Source organism: Arvicola amphibius, chromosome 6 (assembly GCF_903992535.2).
Source record: "Arvicola amphibius chromosome 6, mArvAmp1.2, whole genome shotgun sequence".
NCBI lineage: Eukaryota > Metazoa > Chordata > Mammalia > Rodentia > Cricetidae > Arvicola > Arvicola amphibius.
In genome coordinates, this window is record NC_052052.2 from 23,071,764 (window position 1) to 23,094,829 (window position 23,066).

The window sequence follows — 23,066 nt, forward strand, 5'->3', positions numbered from 1 at the left end:
TTCTCAGTACTGTAGAGGCAGGCGGATCTCTGTGAGTTCAGGGCCAACATTGTCTGAAAAGTGAGTTCTAGGCCAGCCAGGGCTATATATAAGTGAGGTCCTTTGCCAAAAATAAAATAGCTATCTTGGCTCTGTTTTAATAAATATTTGAGTGCAGACATTAAGGGGGAAATAGCTTTGTGAAAGAGTCATTTAAAATCTAATACCATAGCTCAAAGGGACTCAAGTGGTGGATCTGTATAGCAAAGATTGGCTGCCTTTTGACCCCACCTTTTTCCCTTGAATGTTCTTGGTTTGGGTCAGCACAAAGCAATAAATAATCTTCACAATATTGCCAGATGTGATACATCTCTTATACCCAGTGTGCTGCTGAAGGATAAAAAGGCTCATTTCCCATTCCACAGTGCATTAAGATCAGTACTAGCAGCCTACAGAAAAGAATCCAGATAATACCAGTTGACTAGTATTCTGCTTCCAGCCAACCCTAAAATCTCTGGGCAAGCCAACCAATGTGTGTAATTTTCACAGGATGAATTGCTTGCCAGCTGCTGGCACTCTTTCCTGTTTGGTGAAAAGTCCATCCCTGGTGGTGCTTTGATACAAATGCTTTGTTGTTTCTGGGTTACATATCCGGCCATACATTTCTAAAGAGTTCCTGTAAGATTGAAAGAAACACAATTAAGTTTGCACTTTGTACAATTTGAAATAATACACTAGAAAATTTTATAACAATGAGCTTCCAAGGTTTTCTTAGGGTAGACTGTAGTTTGATTGATTTTACCATGTAGCCTTGCCTGACCTGAAGTTGACTATGTAGATCAGGTTGACCTTTAACTCAGAGATCCAATCTGCCTCAATGTAGAGGTTAAAGTCGCGTGCCTGGTACCACCATACCTGGCTACAATATAAAAACTAGTCTTCTGTGACAGTGGGGTGAGAGAATACGTAAGCAGACGTGGTGTATGGCAACAATTTTAGCACTCGGGATGAGGCAGGACAAGTTCAAGGTTCTGGGTTTTTGTTTTGATTTTTGAGGGGGTGTGATGTGTGCACAGGAGCCCATGGAGGTCAGAGAGAGACACTGGGTCCCTTAGAACTAGAGTTACACTGTTTTGAGCTGTCGTGTAGGTGTTGGGAATCACTTTGCCATGTCTCCAGCCCCTCAATTTGGTTTTAAGATTTTGTGCATGTGTGCACCTATCTTGTGTCTTTGGAGGCCAGAAAAAGACACCATATCCCTTGGAGCTGGAGTCACAGGAGTTGAAAACTGCCTGATGAGAATGGTGGAAACTGACCCATCATCCTTCACAGCAAATGTTCTTTTTATTCTTTTAATTTGTTGTTGTTCCCCCCCCCTTTTTTTTTTAAGGATTTCTCTATGAAACAGCTCAAGCTGCCCTGGAACTAGCTCATATAGACCATGCTGGCCTCAAACTCAATCCTCCTGCCTCTGCCTCCTGAGTACTGGGATTAAACGCATGTATCACCACCGCCTGATCTTTTCAATTTTATATATATGTGCTTTGCTTGCCTGTGTGTATGCTTGGTGCCTGAGGAGGCCAGGAAAGGGCATCAGATGCCCCAGAACTTGAATTATGGGTGGTTGTGGGCTCTGGGAATCAAACTCGGGTCCTCTGCAAGAACAAGGGCTCTACAGCACTGCACCATATCTAGCACCAGTCTCCTTCAGCCCAGGCAATCCGGGAACTCGTTACAGCCAAGTTCCCGTTATGTCTCGTCTCACAGTTTATGCAGTGCTGGGGCTTTGTTCATGCTATACATGCACTTCACCAACTGAGCTGCATTCTTTGCTCGGATCCTCTGTTTAGATTGTTAACCTTTCCAGTTCATACAAAAATGCTCATCAGGTCATTGTCAATTGCAGGGTTGTAACTCCCAGATGATCAGCATAACCATAAAAGAAAATCTAGAAACTTACAGAATGAATCAGTTGAAGTTACTGCTTACCAGTTGGTATCCAAATTGTATTGTATACAACTTAGCTTCTGTTCCTTTGTTTTTCCTTCTTGGTTATAGAACTTGCTGTCATATGCATGCTGAACAAGTTATATCCGTTACAGAGAAAGAGAGTGTGTGTATTTTGTTTTCAATGCTTGGGATTAAACTAGGGCCCCATAGAAACTAAGCAAATGGGGTTGGAGAGATGGCTCAGTGGTTAAGAGCACTGACTACTCTTCCAAAGGTCCTAAGTTCAATTCCCAACAACCACCTATAAATGAGATCTGGTGCCCTCTTCTGGCCTACAGGCAGGATACTGTTTAAATAAATAAATAAATCTTAAAAAAAGAAACCAAGCAAACAACCTACCACTTAGTTATGTTCTCCCAGCCCTTTTAATTAACTTAATATTTTTTGGAGACAGAATCTAAGTTTAACCAGAGAAGCGACTTGAATATGTGATAGTCCTGCCTCAACTTTCTGAGTTCTTAGACTTGAATGGTTTGATCAAAAGATACTAGGCCCTAAAACTTCCCAACTACTGAATAAGTCCCCAGCTTTTGTGTTTTTATTATGTGCAAAGGGGCTGGAGAGATGGTTTAGCATTTAAGAGCACACACTGCTCCTCCAGAGGACATGAGTGTGGCTCCCAGCACCTAGTGGGGTAGCCCATAACTGCCTTTAGCTTCTGTGCTCCACAGGTACTGTACTCAAACCCTCTCTGACAGGTGAGTGGACATGCTTGGTGATTATTTTATACATTGACTAAGTTTGGGCTCTAGGGGTATCTTCAATGGCTTTATAAATGAGTCATCAATTCCTCTTGGCCTCCTTTGTCAGTCTTAATTTGATAATAGGATTGTCTTTTGTGCCATACCAAGGGAACTGAATGTCAGAGTTGGAAGGATGTATATAGAGCCTGGATTTTGTTTGCTTTAAATATCTTTTATTTTACGTGTGAGTGAATGTTGTGCCTGCGTGTTTGCCTGTGCCTGGTGCTCACAAAGGCCAGAAGAGGGCACCAGATCCTCTAGAACTGGAGTTACAGACGATTGAATTGCATGTGAGTTCTGGGAGCCAAACCTGTATTCTCAGCTAGCATTCTTAACTGCTGAACCATCTCTGGATGGTGGTGGTGCACACCTTTAATCCCAGCAGGTGGATCCCTATGAGTTTGTGGCCAGCCTGGTCTACAAAAGCTAGTTCAGGAAGGCTCCAAAGCTACAGAAAAACTTGTATCTTGAAAAATAAAACACAAAAAGCTATTGACGATCGTGGTAATGAATCCAAGTACTTGGAAGACTGTGAGTTCAAGGCCAACATGGCCTACATAGAAGGCCAATCAAAGCTACAAGGTGAGACCCTGTCCCAAAGAAAAAAATTGGTGAGGCCTAGCAAAATGGCCAAATGTAATTTTGTGTCTCATTAAAAATTAAAGCTTTCTCAGGCATTAGTCCCAGCACTTGGGAGGGAGAGGCAGGCGGATCTCTGAGTTCAAGGCCAGCCTGGTCTACAAAGCAAGTTCCAGAGCAGCCAAGTCGGTTACACAGAGAAACCCTGTTTTGAAAAAAACAAAATAATAACAATAGTAAAAGGATATTAAGTAACCAGGTACAGAGGCACATGCCTGTAACTACGCAGATTGAGGTAAGAGGATCCCAAGCAAGGGTAACAGCTAAGACCCTCCAGAATAAGGCATTAGTTAGCACTGTTAGGAAAGCAGCGATGACGAGCAAATCCCCATCATCTGTGCACAAAGATCACCTTGGGATTGGGCCTCAACTCCACCTGCCTGAGAAGTAGCTGCATCAGCCTGTTCCAGACTCTTGGGTAGCATAGCCCTTTAAAAAGAGAGAGCTGTTTTCCAACTGTTTGAAAGTCAGTTTCCCAAATGATTTTGTTTTCTTTCATTAAATAAGATATTCCATGAGCCCTCCCCCCATCAGTCAGTTGTAGACGTGGCTTGAGAAGCACAGAAAACTGACTTATACGTCGAAAGCTCTTCAGCGAGGCTGGTCCTCAGCTGCTCCATCTCTTTGTTCTTCTGCTGCTGGACCTGCACACCACTTCGTAACTGCCTCTGCCTCTCCTCCATCTCCTCCAGCTGCTCCTGCACAGAAGGGCCAGACAATAAACACATGACATCTGCTATATACAGCACTTGGACATTGCTTTTTGATCGTTTTGTTACCATTTGGTTGGTTCTCCCTTCCCCCCCCCCCCCCCACACACACACACAAATACACGGTTTCTCTGTGCATCCTGTCTGTCCTGGAACATGATCTGTAAACAAACTGGCCTCGAACTCAGAGATCCACCTGCCTCTGGCTCTTTAGTGCAAGGATTAAAGAGGATGCACCACTATGCCCGGCCTGTATCACTGAATATTTATAGTGATATTGAGATTGATGTTACCTTCATAGGATAGGTTAAGAAACAAGTTCTGAGGTCTGGTGGTGATGGTGCACGCCTTTAACCCCAGCACTCCAGGGCTGGCAGGAGGATCTCTGAGTTTTAGGCCAGGGCTATACAGAAGTCCTGTTGAAAAACTTAGGGGAAAAAAAGTTAGAAAAAAAACTTAGGAAAAAAAAAAAGATGGCTCAGCGGTTAAGAGCACTGACTGTTCTTCCAGAGGACCTAAATTCAATTCCCAGCACCCACATGGTGGCTCACAACCATCTGTAATGAGATCTGGTGCCCTCATCTGGCCTGCAGGCATACATGAAGGCAGACTGTTGTATATATAATAAATAAGTAAAATCTTTAAAAAAAAAAGTCACCAACCATTTTATTATTTAATTATTAACAAGGGTGGAAAGGGAAGCTGGAGAGCTGGCTCAGCTGTTAAGAGCACTTGTTACTCTTTTTTTTTTAATATTTATTTATTTATTATGTATACAATATTCTCTCTGCATGTATGCCTGCAGGCCAGAAGAGGGCACCAGAACTCATTACAGATGGTTGTGAGCCACCATGTGGTTGCTGGGAATTGAACTCAGGACCTTTGGAAGAGCAGGCAATGCTCTTAACCACTGAGCCATCTCTCCAGCCCCGCACTTGTTACTCTTGCAGAGGACCCAGCACCCACACAGTGGTTCACAACTATTGATAAATAGTTCTAGGCTCCAGATCTGATGCCCTCTTCTCCCCTCCGTGAGTACCAAACACACGTGTAGACACATACATGCAGGCAAGACACAAAATGAACAAATATTTTTGAAAAACGACACCATAAACTTTCTTCTAGAAACATTAAGAAACTTTATATTAAGAAACTTTATATGGGGCCGGGCGGCAGTGGCGCACGCCTTTAATCCCAGCACTCGGGAGGCAGAGGCAGGCGGATCTCTGTGAGTTCGAGGCCAGCCTGGTCTACAAGAGCTAGCTCCAGGACAGGCTCCAAAGCTACAGAGAAACCCTGTCTCGAAAAACCAAAAAAAAAAAAAAAAAAAAAAAAAAAGAAAGAAACTTTATATGGGTTGGAAGGTGTTAAGGATTTACCTGCACTTCAACAATTATTGAGATTCTTTAAGGTTTAAAAATCATTTCATGGGGGCTGGAGAGATGGCTCAACAGTTAAGAGCACTGGGACTTTTTCCTAAAGGACCTGGGTTCAATTCCCCCACCCACCTGGCAGCTTATAACTATAACTCCAGTTCTAGGGGATCCAATACCTTCACACCAGTTCACATAAAATAAACACATTTAAAAAAATCATTTCACAGGTAAAACCAGAGTCACACCTGAATGAAGGGCTAGAGCTGTCGGTCAGTGGTGGAGCACCTGCCAGTATGCCCACCCCTAGTCACCCTCAGCACTGAAAGGAGAAACGTTTTAGGAACTAGGCGTGGTGGAACACACAAGCATTCTGAAGGTGGACGCTAGAGGGTCTTGAAGTGCAATAAAATCATTCTTGGTTACATAATGAATCTGGGGCCAGCATGGACTACATAAGACACTACCTTTAAAGTAAATGAGTATAGGCTAACAATGTGTGTGTGGTGCTGAGGACAGCAGTTGAGCGCTCTGCTGCCTTGAGTTCAGGGAGGAGGGGAAGATGCTCAGCAAGTCCGGCTTGGATCCTTGAAGGCTCAGGATGGGGAAGCTGGGATAGAGCTCACTTGGTATGGTGCCTTTTGTCCACAAAGCCCTGGGTTTGACCCGCCAGCCTGGGCTCTATGTGACCTTGTCTACAAAAGAGTCAGGGCCCTGGGGACACAGGGTGTTGCCGTGGGGAAGTCTTATAAAGGGCAGTTGAGAAATAACTGAGTCCGTTTTGGGCACAGCTATTATTAGAAGGTGTTCTGAGTCAGCTTTGATATTGTTCAGAGGTGCATCCGTCTGTGCTGCTGGGCACTTGCGGAAGCTCCCCAGCTCCCCTTTAACCAACATTATCAAAAGCTCTTTTTTTAGTGTCCAGCCCTGCCTGGGGGACCACACAGATGTGGCCTTACCACCTAGGAATGTAGCATCTAAAGGAAGGTTTCTGCACACTGCCCCACTTTTGATAAAGCAAAGCACATGGGGTGGGGTGGGGTGATGCCGCATGGTATATAAAGACAGCATGGTGATGCTTGCCTCTGACCCCAGCACTCCACCCAGACTCAAGGTTATTCCTGATCACTGTGAGTTAGGAGGCCAGCCTGGAGTCCCTGAGACTCCATCTCAAAAAAAGTTTAAAAAAAGAAAGAAAGAAAAAGAAAAGGCTGGGTGGGATGACACACACCTCTAATCCCAGCAGAGCTCTGTGAGTTCAATACCGGCTTGCTCCACATAGTGAGTTCCAAGACAGAGCTGTGTTGAGAACCTGTGTCAAAACTTAAAAAGCGGGAAAAATAAATACATGGAGAAATTGCCTAGTGAAATGCTGGCCACACAATATGAGAACCTGTTAATCCCCAGAATCATAGGTGTTTACGATCCCAGTTTTGGGGAGTGGCGGGGGAGGCAGAGACAGGCAGGTGCCTGGAGGCTCTCTGCAGTCTAGTAAATCTGACTTCACCACCACCAGGCCAGTGAAGACCATCTCAGAAAACTGGGTGAAGCTGGACACCTTTTAGGTGAGGAAGCAGGCATAAGTGGGTAGAAGCCACCTGATCCACAGAATAATTTCTTTTTTCTTTCTTTTTTTTTTTTTTGGTTTTTCGAGACAGGGTTTCTCTGTGGCTTTGGAGCCTATCCTGGAACTAGCTCTGTAGACCAGGCTGGTCTTGAACTCACAGAGATCCGCCTGCCTCTGCTCCCCAAGTGCTGGGATTAAAGGTGTGCGCCACCATTGCCCAACCCACAGAATAATTTCTGGCCAGCCAAGGCTCAATAGACCCGTTATTAAAAGAAGGGGTGAGGGTGGCGTGTGACTAGAGAAATGACTCAGTGTTTGGTTTGGTTTTGGTTTTGTGAGACAGGGTTTCTTGGCGTAGCCCTGGCTATCCTGGAACTTGCTCTGTAGACCAGGCTAGCCTCAGACTCAGAGATCCACCTGCCTCTGCCTCCCACGTGGTGTGATGCACATACCACCACCATCTGTTGATGAGACGGCTCAGTGTTTAAGCATTTGATGCTCTTTCATAGAACTCAGGTTCAATTCCCGGCATCCACATATCGGCTCACAAGCATCTGTAACTCCAGTTCCATAGGATCTGATGCTGCCTTCTGGCCTCCTTGGGCACTACATGCATATGGTATACAGACATACATGCAGGCAAAACACCCATAGATAAATTTTTTTTTTTTTTGGTTTTTCGAGACGGGGTTTCCCTGTAGTTTCTAGAGCCTGTCCTGGAACTAGCTCTTGTAGACCAGGCTGGCCTCGAACTCAGAGATCCGCCTGCCTCTGCCTCCCGAGTGCTGGGATTAAAGGCGTGCACCACCACCGCCCGGCAGATAAATTTTTTTAAATTAATGTTGGGCACTGAAGAGGAGTCAGTGCTCTTAACCACTTAGCCATCTCTCCAGTCAATCAATATTCTTTAATAAACTCCAAAGTCAGCCATCAGTGGTGGCACACGCCTTTAATCCCAGCATTTAAGAGGCACAAGCAGGTGGATCTCTGTGAATTTGAGGCCAGCCTGGTCTACAAGAGCTAGTTCCATGTCAGCCAAGACTAACGAAACCATGTCTCAAGAAAATATGTATAGCTCTGAGCTTGGCGCCACTGTAAGAGCTTCACAAGCAATAACTAGCTCATTCTATGCAAGCTGGAAAGCAACCTTCAGTCCTATTTTTTAAAAACTAACAACACTCAGGCTGGAGAGATGGCTCAGAGGTTAAGAGCACCGGCTGCTCTTCCAGAGGTCCTGAGTTCAATTCCCAGCAACCACATGGTGGCTCACAACCATCTGTACTGAGATCTGGAGCCCTCCTCTGGCGTGCGGGCATACATCAAGGCAGAATGTTGTATACATAATAAATATGTTGTGTACATAATAAATAAATTTAAAAAACTAATAACACTCATCAATACCTCGGTGTATATACATGCAGCAAGTGTATGCAGTGCCTAGGGCACTCAGAAGAGTGCATGGATTCCTTAGAGCTGGGGTTACAAGAAGGTGCAAATGACCCTGTGCAGATACTGGAAATGACCTCTGCAAGAGCAGCAAGCTCCTCCTGGTCACCAGCCATCTCTTGGGCCCAGAAATCCCATTTTTACTCTCTTGGCCTTTTGGTTAAAATCGGGTATGATCCTGTTTTACCTGGGAGGGAGTGGAGCCAGGATTTGCAGTTGGCTCTGAGCTCACCCCTCATTACTTTCCTTAGATGCAGACTCTTCTGTCTTCTCTGTGAAACCCCAGAAGGCCAAAATGAAGTGCCTGGCACTCCACACTGCTCTGCTAAAGAGACTTACAAAAACAAAAACACAGAGGGAGGGCTTGGCAGAGGTGAGGGAAGACAGGGAGTGAGTGGGTAAATGTGATCAGAATATATTATATAGGGCTGGAGAAATGGCTCTTCCAGAGAACGTGGGTTCAATTCCCAGCACCCACATGGCAGCTCAGCTACTCCAGTCTGTAACTCCAGTTCCAGGGCATCTGACACCTTCATACCAATACACATAAAAATAAATTGAAATAAAATATAAAAAATACATTATAGCTACAGTACTGAAAACAGCCTGGTACTGGCATAAGGACAGACAGGAGGACCATTGGAACCAAATAGAAGACCCGGATATCAATCCACACATCTTCTAACACCTGATATTTAATAAAGAAGCAAAAAATATCAAATGGAAAAAAGAAAGCATATTTAACAAGTGGTGCTGGCATGACTGGATATCAACATGTAGAAAAATGAAAATAGGCCCATATCTATCACCATGCACAAAACTCAAGTCCAAATGGATCAAAGACCTCAACATAAAGCCAGCCACACTGAACCTTATAGAAGAGAAAGTGGGAAGTACACTTGAACGCATTGGCACAGGGAACCACTTCCTAAATATAACCCCAGTAGCACAGACACTGAGAAAAACAATTAATAAATGGGACCTCCTGAAACTGAAAAGTTTCTGTAAAGCAAAGGACATGGTCAACAGACAAAACGACAGCCTACAAAATGGGAAAAGATCTTCACCAACCCCACATCAGACAGAGGTCTGATCTCCAAAATATACAAAGAACTCAAGAAATTGGACACCAAAAGATAACATAATCCAATTAAAAAAAATGGAGTACAGACCTAAACAGAGAACTCTCAACAGAGGAATCTAAAATGGCTGAAAGACACTTAAGGAAATGTTCAACATCCTTAGTCATCAGAGAAATGCAAATCAAAACAACTCTGAGATTCCATCTTACACCTGTCATAATGGCCAAGATCAAAAACACTGATGACAACTTATGCTGAAGAGGTTGTGGGGAAAAGGGAACTCTTCTGCATTGCTGGTGGGAATGCAAGCTGGTACAGCCCCTTTGGATGTCAGTGTGGTGATTTTTCAGAAAATTAGGAAACAACCTTCCTCAAGACCCAGTAATACCACTTTTGGGTATATATCCAAAGGATGCTCAATCATGCCACAAGGACATGTGCTCAACTATGTTCATAGCAGTATTGTTTGTCATAGCCAGAACCTGGAAACAACCTAAAGCCCCTCGATCAAAGAATGGATAACAAAAAAAGTGGTACATTTACACAATGGAGTACTACACAGCAAAAAAAATAAAGACAGCTTGAATTTTGCAGGAAAACGGTAAGGAACTAGAAAACATTATTTTGAGTGAGGTAACCCAGACACAGACAACTATCACATTTACTCACTCATAGGTGGTTTTTAAACATAAAGCAAAGAAAGCCAGCCTACAAACCACAATCCCAGAGAATTTAGACAACAATACAGACACTAAGAGAGATTTACATAGATATAATATACATGGGAAGTAGAAAGTAGAAAAAGACAAGATCTGAGTAAATTGGGAGCATGGGGACCTTGGGGGAGGATTGAAGGGGGAAGGGGAGAGGCAGGAAGGGGAGCAGAGAAAAATGTAGCGCTCAATAAATATCATGGGAAAAAATAAATAAAAATAAAATAAAAATACATTATATACACATATGAAATCGTCAAAGAAGTTTTTGGGGTTTTTTGGGTTTTTTTTTTTGTTGATTTTTTTTGTTTTGTTTTTTTTTTTTTTTTTTTGAGGCATGGGTTTCTCTGTGTAGCCCTGACTGTCCTGGAACTCACTCTGTAGATCAGGCTAGTCTCAAACTCAGAAATCCACCTGTCTCTGATTACCAAGTGCTGGGATTAAAGGTGTACATCACCACTGCCTGGCTGTCAAGTAATTTTTTTAAGGTTTATTTATTTATACGTGTATATAGTCTTCTTCCTGCATGTCTGCCTGCAGGCCAGAAGAGGGCATCAGATCTCATTACAGATGGTTGTGAGCCACCATGTGGTTGCTGGGAACTGAACTCAGGACCTCTGGAAGAGCAGCCAGTGCTCTTAACCTCTGAGCCATCTCTCCAGCCCATCAAATATTTAAAAAAAAAATAGAGTATTTGGAATAGAGAGAGAGGAGTCTGTGACCTTAGTGAAAACTTGGGTGAAGATGATGGCTCAGCAGCTGAGTGCTTGGTGCAGAAGCATGAGGGCATGATTTCTAATCCCTAGAACTCTTACAAGAAGCTCAAATGTGACCACACATATCCGCGGCCCTAACACGGGGGGGGGGGGGGGGAGGGAAGAGGCAGAGCTGGTTACTAGCATAGCTCCCTGTTCAGAGGGGGGTTGGAGACTGCTCGCGGGAACAAGGTGGAGCGTGACAGAGCAGGACACCCTGGCCACTAAGCCTGCACAGGCCAGCATTACCTACACACAGACATGCACACAAAACGGGGAGTCCCTGATGTAATTTTATTTCCATCTTCCACTCTACCCACATCTGTCTAGTCACTCCTTAGAACCCAGCCACACTGAGCTCACGCCCCGTGCTCTCGGATGAGCTGTCCCCTCTGCCTGGAATACTTTCACCTTAACCATGTGGTGAACTGGGTCAGGGCCCACCTGCAATGCTGCATGGAGAGAGTGGGCAGGGCTCATGTTACTCGGCGATAGCCTCATGCTATCTACACTGGAGCGGCTGACGCCGGACAAACGGCTCCTCTGTCTCCCCTCTCTGCTCAGTTTCCAAACATTTCGTACCTCCCAGAGGTCTGAGAAGTAATGAATTCTGCAGAGAACTTTCTAGTACATAATGGCTACTGTTAACCACCCACCATCCCCTTTGTTTTCGTTTCCCCAGGCAGGAGTGAGCGTACCTAGTTCATCCATACAGAGACTGTTCCTAGACTGTTCCACTGCTCAGCACATCGAAGTACGTTCACTTCGAACTGCATATTTCAGCGAGTCTGAGACTGCCATGGTTAACCTTCTCAAATCAAGCATTTTTGGTACAGGGGGAGGGGCTACAACTCACCCTATAGGCCAGGCCGGCTTCGGATTCAGAGATCCGCCTGCCTCTGCATCCTCTATGCTGGTATTGAAGGTGATGCCACCATGTCAGGCCTCATTCTTCTTGTTTTGTGTGTGCAGTAGCAGAGGTCAAGCCCAGGGCTTTGTGCATGCCAAGCAAGCTCCCTACCACTGAGCTACATCCCCAACTTAGGACACCTGCTTAACATCAATGATGTTTGGATTTTATGAAAACGTTCGTTTTGTCTGGCATCTCTCCCAGACTGCAAACTGGGAGAAGAGCAACACGTCATCCCCGACTATTTTCTGTCTTTCCTGCCAGCGCCTTAGCCTGATTCATACTAGACACAGAAATGGTGAATGGAGGGATGGTGGAGGTGATGATATCAGCAGACTGACTCCGAGGGGGCAGGCCCAGCCTGAGAAATCCCAGGGCACCCTTGACAAGTAACCAGAATGAAACAGGAAAGTCTTCAGCAAACACTGTTTAGCGACCCTTTCAGAAAAACAGAATTTGGAGCTAGGAGGTGAGATAGGCCTTGAAACCTCAACTCTTGAGGCTGAGACAGGAGAGCAGAGTCTGAGGCTAGCATGTCCTCTACAGAGAAGTGGGTCTTGCAGAGGACCTGAGTTCGATTCCCAGTATCCACATGAGGCAGCTCTGAGCCACCTGTAAGGCCAGCTCCCAGGGGATTCCATGCCTCTAGCCTCTGAGAGCACCAGCACTCATGTGCACTTACCCCCAAAATACACATAATTAAAAATAAAATCTTAACCGGGTGTAGTGGCCCCCCTTTAATCCCAACACTGGAGAGGCAGAGGCAGGCGGAACGTGTGAGTTTGAGGCCAACCTGATCTACAGAGTGAGTTCCGGGATAGCCAGGGCTACACATAAACCCTTTCTTGAAAAGCCAAAAAGTAAATAAATAAATAAATAAAAATAAAATCTTTTGAAAAATCATAAACACTACAGTAAGACACTCAGCAAAACATTTCCAAGATTTCTCTTGAGGGAAAGACATACAATTTCAAATTTATACAAGGAGATATATGTTTCAGAAGGCAAATATAGCAAGTTGGATATGATGGCACATGGCTGTCCTCCCAGGATTTGGGAGGCTAAGGCAGGAGGATGGCAGGAGTGAGACCGGAGGGAGGCAGGAGTTATCTGGAGCTCCAGGTAATATTTACATTGCAGCTAGTCTGGGCTGCTTGAGACCCTGTCTGAAAACAAAGCCCGGCTGTGAAAGGCCCCACGTGGAAGCTTTCTCAGCGTGCCTAGCAACTCTTCGCTCAGCATCTGCCTAGTGTGTCCCCTAAGCTGCGTGGCAGACAATAAAAGGAGATAAGCAGAGATAGCCCCCGCCTTCCGCACGCCCAGCCTGTGCAGCCGCAGACGTAATTGTTTATTCGCACGGTATTTATACCCCACTCTTCTAAAAAGGACTTAGAACTGGCTCACACTTAATCAGAAATAACTCGGGTACAAGGGATATGGTGGCATGTACAAAAAAGGAAAATGCAGAGATTCCAGCCCAAACCCTGGACAGCTTTACGATGTAGGATGGCTAGGTGGTACTTGGGGGTGAATGTGGCCGGTAGAGGAAGGAATGAATCCATTGGACTCGGCCTCTCGGGCTCTCCCTGTAGCCAAGCATGAATCACTGTTGAGTTAGAATTTAAAGGGGCTTCCGTGGAAGGAGTAGGCAGGCTCAGGTTCAAACTACTTTATTGAGCCCCAGTTTCTTTGTGTTTAAAACCTAAGAATCCAAGCCAGGTATGGCAGCCCATTTTACCCTGATAGCACAGGTTTGCCATCCTAGCTATATGGGGGGGGGGGGGGACAGAAGCAGGGAGATCTCAAATTCAAGGCCTGCCTGAGCTACTGGCTCAGTTCTGAGTTCAAGACAATCCTAGTCAAATTGGGCCCTGTCTCAAATAAAAAGAGAACTGGGGGCCGGGGGGGGGGGTTGGAGAGATGGCTCAGTGGTTAAGAACATTGGCAGCTCTTCCAGAGGTCCTGAGTTCAATTCCCAGAACCCACTTGGTGACTCACAACAATGGGATCTGATGCCCTCTTCTGGCCTGTAGGCATAGGTGCAGATAGAGCATCATATTCATAAAATAAATAAATCTTAAAAATTGTATTTAAAAGCTCAGTGGTGGTACACACCTTTAATTCCAGCACTCAGGAGGCAGAGGCAGGAGGGTCTCTGGGAGTTCCGGGCCAGTCTAGTCTACAGAGTGAGTCCAGGGCTGTTACACAGAAAAATCCTGTCTCAAAAAACAAACAAACAAAATCTATTAAAGAGAGAGAGGATTGAGGATAAAGCTCCTTGGTAGAGATCTTGCCAAGCATGCGTGAAGCCCTGGGTCCAATCTCTGGGATCCACTGCCCCCACCACCACTACAGAGTTATATAAAACAAAAGTGAAAAGAATTATCAGGGTCAGATGTGGAGCTAGAGAAATGGCTCAAGGGATAAGAGTGCTTGCTGTTCTGAAGAGGGCCCAAGTACAGTTCCCAGCACCCTCACAGTTGCTCACAGTTCTAGGGGAATCCATCGCCCTCTTCTGGCCGTCTTGGGCACTGCATGCACATGGTGCACATACATACATGCAGATAAAACATCCATATACATAAAGTAAACAGAGTAAGATTTTTTAAAAGGGGGTGAGGAGGGGATATGGTTCAGTGGTGCAGTGCTTGCCAAACAAGCACAAGACCCTGGGTTAAATCCCCAACACACACAAACAGCTGTGTAAACCAAGAACTCAAATACCCATCAAATCCTAACGCTGGCCTTAACCAAATGAAACTAATACAGAGCCAGGGGAAAGAATGAGTTAGCGGACCCAAGAGCAGGTCCCTGCTTTCACACTGAATGGTAACCCCACCCCAAATGCATTAGACCTCTCTGGGTATGGTACACTGATAGTCCCAGCACTCAGGAGGCTAAGGCAGGTGGATCTCTAAGTCTGAGGCCAGCCTGGTCTACAGAGTGAGTTCCAAACCAGCCAAGGCTACACAGAGAAACTTTATTTTGGAAGGAAAAAAATAAAACAGACCTCAGACTTCCCTTCACCTAAATGACTTCATTTCTGCTGGCTATGGTGGCACACACCTATAATCCCAGCACTCAGATAGCTGAGGCAGGAAGGGTCCCAAGTTTCTTAAGGTCTCCCGGCCAGCCTGAAGGACATAGCAAAACTCTCCGACACAGAGGACAAGGCCTACCCTGTACTGTTGAACCTCCTCGTCACGTTTCTGCCTCACGAGTGTGATCTGGTCCTCCAGGTTCCTGTTCTGAAGGTGGAGCTGACGGGCCTCGGCTTGCAGGGGTCTCAGCGCCTCCTTCATCTTTTGGATCTCGGCCTGGGTGTCCTGCAGCGCTTTGGTCCCTGCCTCTTTCCTCTCCAGGAGCCGCAGCAGCTGAGGCTCATACTCCTCTTCCAGGCCCTGGCGGCTTTCGGCCATGAGATTTTCAAACTGTGTCGACAGCCGCCGACTCTCCTGGAGGAAGTGCCCATCGCTCTGGGCTGGGGGTGCTTCTAGTTGTTGCTGCAACTGTTCCTTCTGTTTCTGATAGGCGTCGCGGAGCTGGGTGAGTTCTCCCGAGAGCTGGGCTGCCCGAGTGCTCAGCGCTTCCTTGCAATCAGCAAACTGAGCCACGTCCTGCTGACGGCACTCCAGCTGGTATTGGTAGGCCACGCATTCCTTGGTCACCTTGAACAGCTTCTGCTTCACCATCCGGATCTCCTCCCTGAGCCCATCCCGCTCCAGCTCGGCCTGGGCGTGCAGCTTATAGGCAGCCAGGATGTCCTGGTGGATTTGCTGCACCTCCTGCAGGGCTGGTTCCCGGAGCAGCACAAGCTCGTGGATAAGCTGGTCCCTCTCCTCTTCCAACTGGGATACAGCCTGTACACACTCCTCGAACCGGCCCTCCAGCAACTCCAGGTCCTCCATGCTGAGGTCCTCCTCTGTGCTGGGAATCGGTGGAGCCGGAAGGCTTTCCTCCGGGGCCACCATCTCTCCCTCACAAGCAGTCTGCTCGGGGCTTGGGTTCTTAGCTGGCTCCACAGGCTCCTGGGACAACTGTACCTCATCTGGTTTCACAGGCTCCTCCACAAACAGGGGCTCCTCTGAACTCACCGGCTCTTCCAGATCCAGAGCCTCCTCCGGCTGCCTCGATTCATCGATACATAGTATCTCCTCTGGCTTCTCAGACTCTTCCACGTAGAGGCTCTCTTCAAAGTCCACTGAGTCCCCCAGATAGAGAATGTCTTCTAGGTTCACAGTCCCCTCCAAAGATAGAGTAGCCTCTGGGCTCAAAGTCATGGCCTCCTTCGGAGATTCGGCGTCCTGAAGAGGAGAACTGGCCTCTGTGCCTGCTTCCCTGCAAGAGAGATGATGGATGGTGAAGGAGAGCCCGAGAGTCCGATTCTGTTGAGGAGTCAACAGGGCCTCCACCTCAGGGCTAGCTGCAGCAGCCTCGCAGACTCTACTCCCTTCGCTAATCTGCCTCTTCCACAACCAGCCAGTCCACTGTTCGCATTCCCTGAGGGCACCACAGCGACCCTGGCTAGCCTCTGCTTAGGTCACTTCAAGAACAGAAAACTCACTCTCAGGTACAGCCGGGTGCCCCACGGTTCCACACAACGCGTCCAAGGGACTACACGGAAAGACAAAAGTGGTAGTCCAATCCCAGGACCTAAGGGGTGGAAGGAGGGGGTCAGGAATTCAAGGCCATCCTCAGGTACTTAGAGAGCTAAGGCCAACCTAGTTTCATGAGAATCTGCCCACACACACACACAAGGGGGTTCAGGGAGTGGCTCATCATATAATGGCACTCACCACCAAGACTGATAAACTGAGTTTAATCCTTGGTGTCGTAATGAAAAGAACCAGTTTCTACAAGTTGTCCCAGGAGTGTACCCCCCAATAAGTAAGTAAATATTTAAAGTGGGAGCAGTGCTGGACAGATGGCTTAGTGGTAAAGAGCTCTGGGTGCTGTTACAGAGGACCCAAAGCTTGGCTCCCAGCGCCCTTGTGATGGCTCACAACCACGAGCAACTCCAGTTTAGGGGGGTATGACACCTTCTTCTGGCCCCATGCACCCCTCCCCACATACATACCAAAAATAAATTTTAAAAATTAAATGTAAAACCAAGTAAAGAAAAATAAAAAGCCACAGCCGCCGCTGGGCAGTGGTAGCACACACCTTCAATCCCAGCACTCTAGAGGCAGAAGTAGGGGCTCTTCGTGAGTTTGAGACAATCCTGGTCTACAAAGTGAGTTCCAAGACAGCTAGGGCTACACAGAGAAACTCTATCTTGAAAAAAACTGGAAACAAAACCAAACCAAGGGGCTGGGGAGATGGTTCTAGTCAGTAAATGTGCTTGTTTTCCACACAAGAATGAGAGCCTGAATTTGGATCCCCAGCACCCACACGAAAATCCAGATGCTGTGGTCACACTAAGCCTAGCACCGAGTGGATAGAACAGGAGAACTCCAGAGACTTAATGTAGCTTGACTGGTGAGCTCCAGTTTCAATGCTGAGAAGGACACCAAAAATTGACCTCTGGCCTCCACACACGTGCACACGTATGTGCATGCACGTGAACACAGAAGCAATAGCTATGTGTGTTCACACAAGCATAGCTCAGTTTGTATAGTGCTCAAGCGACATGTAGGATGCCTTGGGTTTGATCCTGGCTCGACATAAAACCAGGTGTGGGGCTGGAGAGATGGCTCAGCGGTTAAGATCACTTGCTGCTCTTCCAGAGGACCTGAGTTCAGTTCCCAGTAACTACATGGTGGCTCACAGCCACTTATAATGAGATCTGATGCCCTCTTCTGGTGTGCAAGTATGCATGCAGGCAGAACACTGTCATAAAGCTTAAAAAACAAACAAGCAAACAGGTTGGTGGTGCATTTCTATGACCCCAGCCGTCAGGAAGTAGAAGCAGGAGAATCAGAAGTTCAAGGTCATCCTCGGCAGCATAGAGAGTCCAAATTCAGTCTGACACCCATATATGTATATGTGCACATGCACATATATGCCCATGGATCCAAACCCTAATGTTAAGAATCATGCTGAATAGCTTTTCCCCCTTAGTCCTTGAGGAAGGTGGTGTGGGATTCCCCTCTGTATGCTGTGAATATCATTGGTTAATAAAGCAACTGCTTTGGGCTTATAGCAGAGCTATAGGGGAATAGAGCTGGGGGTAGGGGAACTAAACTGAATTCTGGGAGAAAGGAGGCAGAGTCAGGGATAAGCCATAAAGCCGCTGCTGGAGACAGGTGTGCTGAAACTTTGCGGGTAGGCCACGACCTCGTGGTGATGCACACATTAATGGAGATGGGTTAAATTAAAATGTATGAGTTAGCCAATAAGAAACTAGAGCTAATGGGCCAAGCAGTGATTTAAATCATATAGTTTCTGTGTGATTATTTATGTTCCGGGCAGCCAGGAAACGAACAAGCAGCCTCCTCCAACAGGAAGGGTCTCTCAATCAAACCCAGAGCTCACAGATTGGCTAACCTTCCCAGCCAGCCTGCTCTGGGGATTCCCGGCTCGGCTCTTTCTTCCTTCCAGGGCTGAAATTACAGGTGGTTGGTGGTGTCCAACCAGTACTGTTTTGACTGAGCTATATACATAACTATATATAATATATATGATATATATATCACATATATATATATAGTTCAAGAGAACTATAATTTGGGGGCAGCTGAGCTTGAGGTGCCAAAACATACCAGGTGAAGATAATCAAAATCTACTTCTTTGGGGGAAAAAAGTGGGTGGGGCATTATTGTGCATGCCTTTAATCCCATGCAGAAGCAGGGAGCTCTCAATAGGTCCTAATGCAGTCAAATTTACACTGCAAGTTCCAGGCCAGCCAGGGCAACATGTTGAGACCTTGTATGAGAAAAAAAAAGTCTGGTGAGTGTAGTGCATGTCTTAATCCTAGCACTCAGGAGGCAGAGGCAGGCAGATCTCTGAGTCAGAGGCCAGTCTGATCTAAAATGTGAGTTCCAGAAGAGTCAGGGCTACACAGAGGAGCCCTGTCACGAGGGAGGAAAAAGTGAAGGGACGAGGTGATTGTTTCAAATTTACATACTTTTTACATTTTATTTATTTAATATGTGCGTACGTGTGTCGGGAGGACGGCGTGTGTGCTGCAGTGTAAACGGTGAGGTCAGAGAACAGCTTCTGAGAGGCAGTTCTCGCCTTATGTATGGGTTTTGGGGGTGGAACTCAGGCTGCACTCAAATTACAGTTCTCCAAGCCCCCAGGGCAGGTAGAGTAGCAAGAGATGTGCACTGCTGGCTCCTGCTCCGTGCATCATCTCCCTGAAAACTGGCCCTTCCCAGAGGAAGCCTGCAGCCTCCGTCCAGCCTCTCCCAGCCACTGTCAGTCCCTAGTGCAAGCCACGGTCTGCTTGCTCTATTTCGTACCAGCTTGCTTTTGTTTTTAAGACAGGATTCCTCTATGCAGCCCCAGCTGTCCTAGAACTTGCTCTGTAGAGCAGACTGGCCTCAAAATCAGAGATCTATCTGCCTCTGCCTTCTGAGTTCTAGGAATAAAGAAAAGCATGTGTCGCCACCACATAGCTGTACCTGTCTTCTAAGGGGCCTCCTTGCTTCTCTGCAGCTCAGTCTAGCTACAATTAGCTGGCTACAACACGGTTGCTCCATGCCACATTTGCAAAGCCTTTGCTATAACACTCAGGATGACCTGGTACTCACTATGTAGTCCAAGCTGGCCTAAAGCTCTATCTTTTTTTTTTAACTTATTTTACATGTATGGATGCTTGACCTGCATGCATGTATGTGCACCACAGCTATACATGGTGCCCTCAGAGGTTAAAAGAAGGCATCAGAGCCTGGTAGTGGTGACATACACCTTTAATCCCAGCACTCAGGAGACAGAGTCAGGTGGATCTCTAAATTGAGGCTAGCCTGGTCTACAGAGTGAGTTCCAGAACAGCCAGGGCTACACAAAGAAACCCTGTCCCTCCCAAAACAAAAACTATCAAATAAAAAGAAGGCATCAGATTCCCTGGAACTGGGGTTATGAATGGCTGTGGGCCACCATGTGGGTGCTGAGCACCCAATCCAGGTCCTCTGCAAGAGCACCAAGTATCCTTAACAGCTGAGCCATCTCTCCAGTCCCAGACCTGGAAGTCTTAACAATCCTCCTGCCTCAACCTCCGAGGTGCTGAGACTACAGACATGTGTCTCCAGGCCCAGCTTTCAGAGTTTGAAAGAGGTGGTCCTAGCTCACCATTTTTAGCCTCAGCTCACATCACCCTTGCAACCCCTTCCCCCCCCCCCCCACCCCCAGCGCTTGACAAGCCAGAACATGTGGTAACTTTTCACACCTCCTACTCTGGGCCCACAATATCTGAAGGATCTAGCTGAAAAATGCAACTTCCTGAATACCAATGTGCCTAAAAACACTAACCCGAGCTTCCGGAGAAGGCAAAACTCCTGGCGCTAGGAAGGAGCACCTGCTCCGGCAGGCACACCTACCCTGCTCAGCCAGAGTCTCCGCTTTCCCAGCTGACAGCCTTTGCGTCATGTTCCACCTTGGAACGACTTAACCATGTTCGAGGCACTATTCTAAGCGCTTACATGAACACTCACTTTTAGCCGTTCATCTGTTATGCCCAGTGCAGAGACGAGCAAGCCAGGGTGCAAAGTATGGGAAGCGCACCTGAGGTTCTGGAGAAGGCAGCAGAGCCACCCTCTGCCTAAGACTGCGCATAGGCCTAAGGAGGGTTTGGAGCCTTGCACTCAGAATGTCTTTTCTCGTTTTGTTTTGGTTTTGAGGCAGGGTTTCTCTGAGTAGCCCTGGCTGTCCTGGAACTTACTTCGTAGACCAGGCTGGTCTTGAACTCAGACAGATCCACCTGCCTCTGCCTTCAGAGTGCTGGGATTAAAGGCACATGCCACCACCACCTGGCTCCGAATGTCTTTCTAGGGTGTTGTGGGGTGTAGGGTGGGGGGGTGAGGCTGAGATGGGGAGAACTTGCCTAGCCCAAGGTCAAGTGGCAGAGCCGGTGTGTAGGACCCAGGCAGGCCTCCTGACGTCTGGGCTGAGCTGCCACACTACCCTGGGTACCAGATTATAGGAGGCCAAGCCGAGAGGAGCATGCTCAGCTGGGGCCCCTGACCTCCGCGCCACTGCTGCTCTGTCCCTGCCCCCAGAGGACTTGGACAACTCCTTAACGCTGTCCATCAGACTGTGACTGGTTGTGTGTATGACATCAGGCAGACAAGAACTTGTGTCTGACGTCAAGCTTGTGAGTATGTGTGTGGGCGATTCAGGCAAAATGCATGTCCTAAGGTCCAGCTCAGCTCTATCTTCTCACGTGACAACAGAGGGTACCAGGAAGTCTTCCCACGATTTGATAGACCGGGAAGTCTCTGGGCCACAGCATGACTTGGGGCAGAACGACTCCACAACGACCAGTGGTCAGATCCACAGTGCGGGCAGCTGCTGGGTCCAGCTATGGCCCAGCGCTGGGCTAAGAGAAAAATCCCTCTATAGGCCTTCACCAGATCCACACAGGGAAGAACAAGCTGACTGAACAGACTCTTAACTTCAAGCTGGCAGGTGCCCAACCCTGCACCAAGTGGCTCAAATACAGTGGATTATCAAATGGTTTCTTCCTTGCCCCAAGAACAGTGAATGAGAAATAAAGGAAAATAAAAATAAAACTTGTACTATGCTTCGCCAGTTGAGCCAAGTAAATCTTAACAGGTTGCTAGCCTGAAAGGATTAATTCTCATGCAGCCGGTGGAAGAAGTATCCCAAAATACCACAGACCACCAGAGGTGTCAGGTCCCCAAGCCAGGGCCTCCCATCTCCCTTCCCCGGGTGACTCCGCCCCGTGCCACACCCGGGCCGGACCACTACCCACAGCGAGGAGGAAGGGGCCGTGCGGGTGAAGGACGGGAGCCCACCTAGCACCCCCTCTCCTACTGGGTGGCGACACGGGCCCTGGAGGCTCCTACCTCGCAGGCCGGGCGCCGTCCCCGCCGCGCAGGGGTTCCGGACTGGCCATAACTGCCCGACCCCGGGCTCGCCCGGAGCGTTATTAATAGCCGGCCCCGCCGGCGGCTGTGCCGGTGCCCGCGTCCGCCGCACTGCCAGCTGCAGCGGACACCAGATCCCGGCTACCCGGGCCTGACGCACCCACTTGGCCTGGACCATCTCCCGCGGGAGGAGGGCGCGGGCCCTGCGGCCCTGGGGGCGGGGAGAGGGTGGGAGGGGGATGGAGGTTGGGGTGGGGTGAGATGAGGGGCGGCCCAGCCGCGCTTCCCGAACCTTCTTCTCTCTCCACCTTTCCTTCTGGCCCGGGTTGCTTGGCTAGGAGAGGAAGGGGCTGTGCAGTCTCAGGGGAGCAGTTCCCGAGCCCAATGGAGGCGGGGTATCCAGAGGGACCCAGAGCCCCTCGTGTCGGCACCCTGAGATCCCCACCCGCACAAGGGCTTGGAGAGCGGCCACCCTCCCGGTGTCCCGCAGCTGTCGTGAAGGGGTGGGGCAGGGCGCCTGCTGGAGAAGGGGGGTTACCCGCCACACCCCATGCGTCTGGGGACAGCTGGGGGCCACGGCTGGGGTTAGAGAAGGGCTGAGAAAGAACTGCAAAAAAGGCTTAAGACCAGAAAGTTGAGTGTGTGTTTAACTCAGGTCCCCTCCCTTCCCCCACCCCCCAACCTGGGAGGTCTTCTGAGAGCTCCACTTGTGGCCGCTGCTGTTGTGTTTCAAGGCATATACCCACGCCTGAGTCCTCAGTCTACCGCCCGTGTCGGGGAAGCGTTCCACACTAAAGGTACCCTCCCCTACCCCCAGTAAAAGCTGTTGGGCCCCTTCCCAGACCTGGGCCCCAGGCATTTTTCCTCTGATTTTTTTTTTTTCCCACTTAGTCCCGTGTCAGGGAGGAGGGCTTTGATTCAATTGCAGAAGAATGCTATGCACCCAGCAGGCCCAGGCCGGGAGGAGGCTGGACACCGGTGTCATCGATGGGGATGGAGAAGCAGAACTGATGCCAGTGTGTTGAGAGGGTGGCTTGTGCATTGGGTTCCATGTGCCCACCCACAGCTGGGAACATCTGGTAAAGGTTCTGGGTATGGAGCAGGAGACCGATCTCCGGTCGTCTGTCCCACGTGGCTCCGTTCCTACCCC

The 23,066-nt window shown here is 48.0% G+C and overlaps 1 protein-coding gene across 1 annotated transcript; it reads right to left on the bottom strand.

Moving 5' to 3' along the window:
* Window positions 1–522: 522 nt before the first annotated feature.
* On the bottom strand, window positions 523–21,945 carry Sync (syncoilin, intermediate filament protein). Its single transcript, XM_038334384.1, has 4 exons — window positions 21,896–21,945; window positions 15,107–16,265; window positions 3,945–4,069; window positions 523–655 (listed from the first exon to the last, which is right to left on the bottom strand). The coding sequence occupies exons 1-4, from the start codon at window positions 21,943–21,945 to the stop codon at window positions 523–525; spliced, it is 1,467 nt and encodes a 488-aa protein (XP_038190312.1).
* Window positions 21,946–23,066: the final 1,121 nt, after the last annotated feature.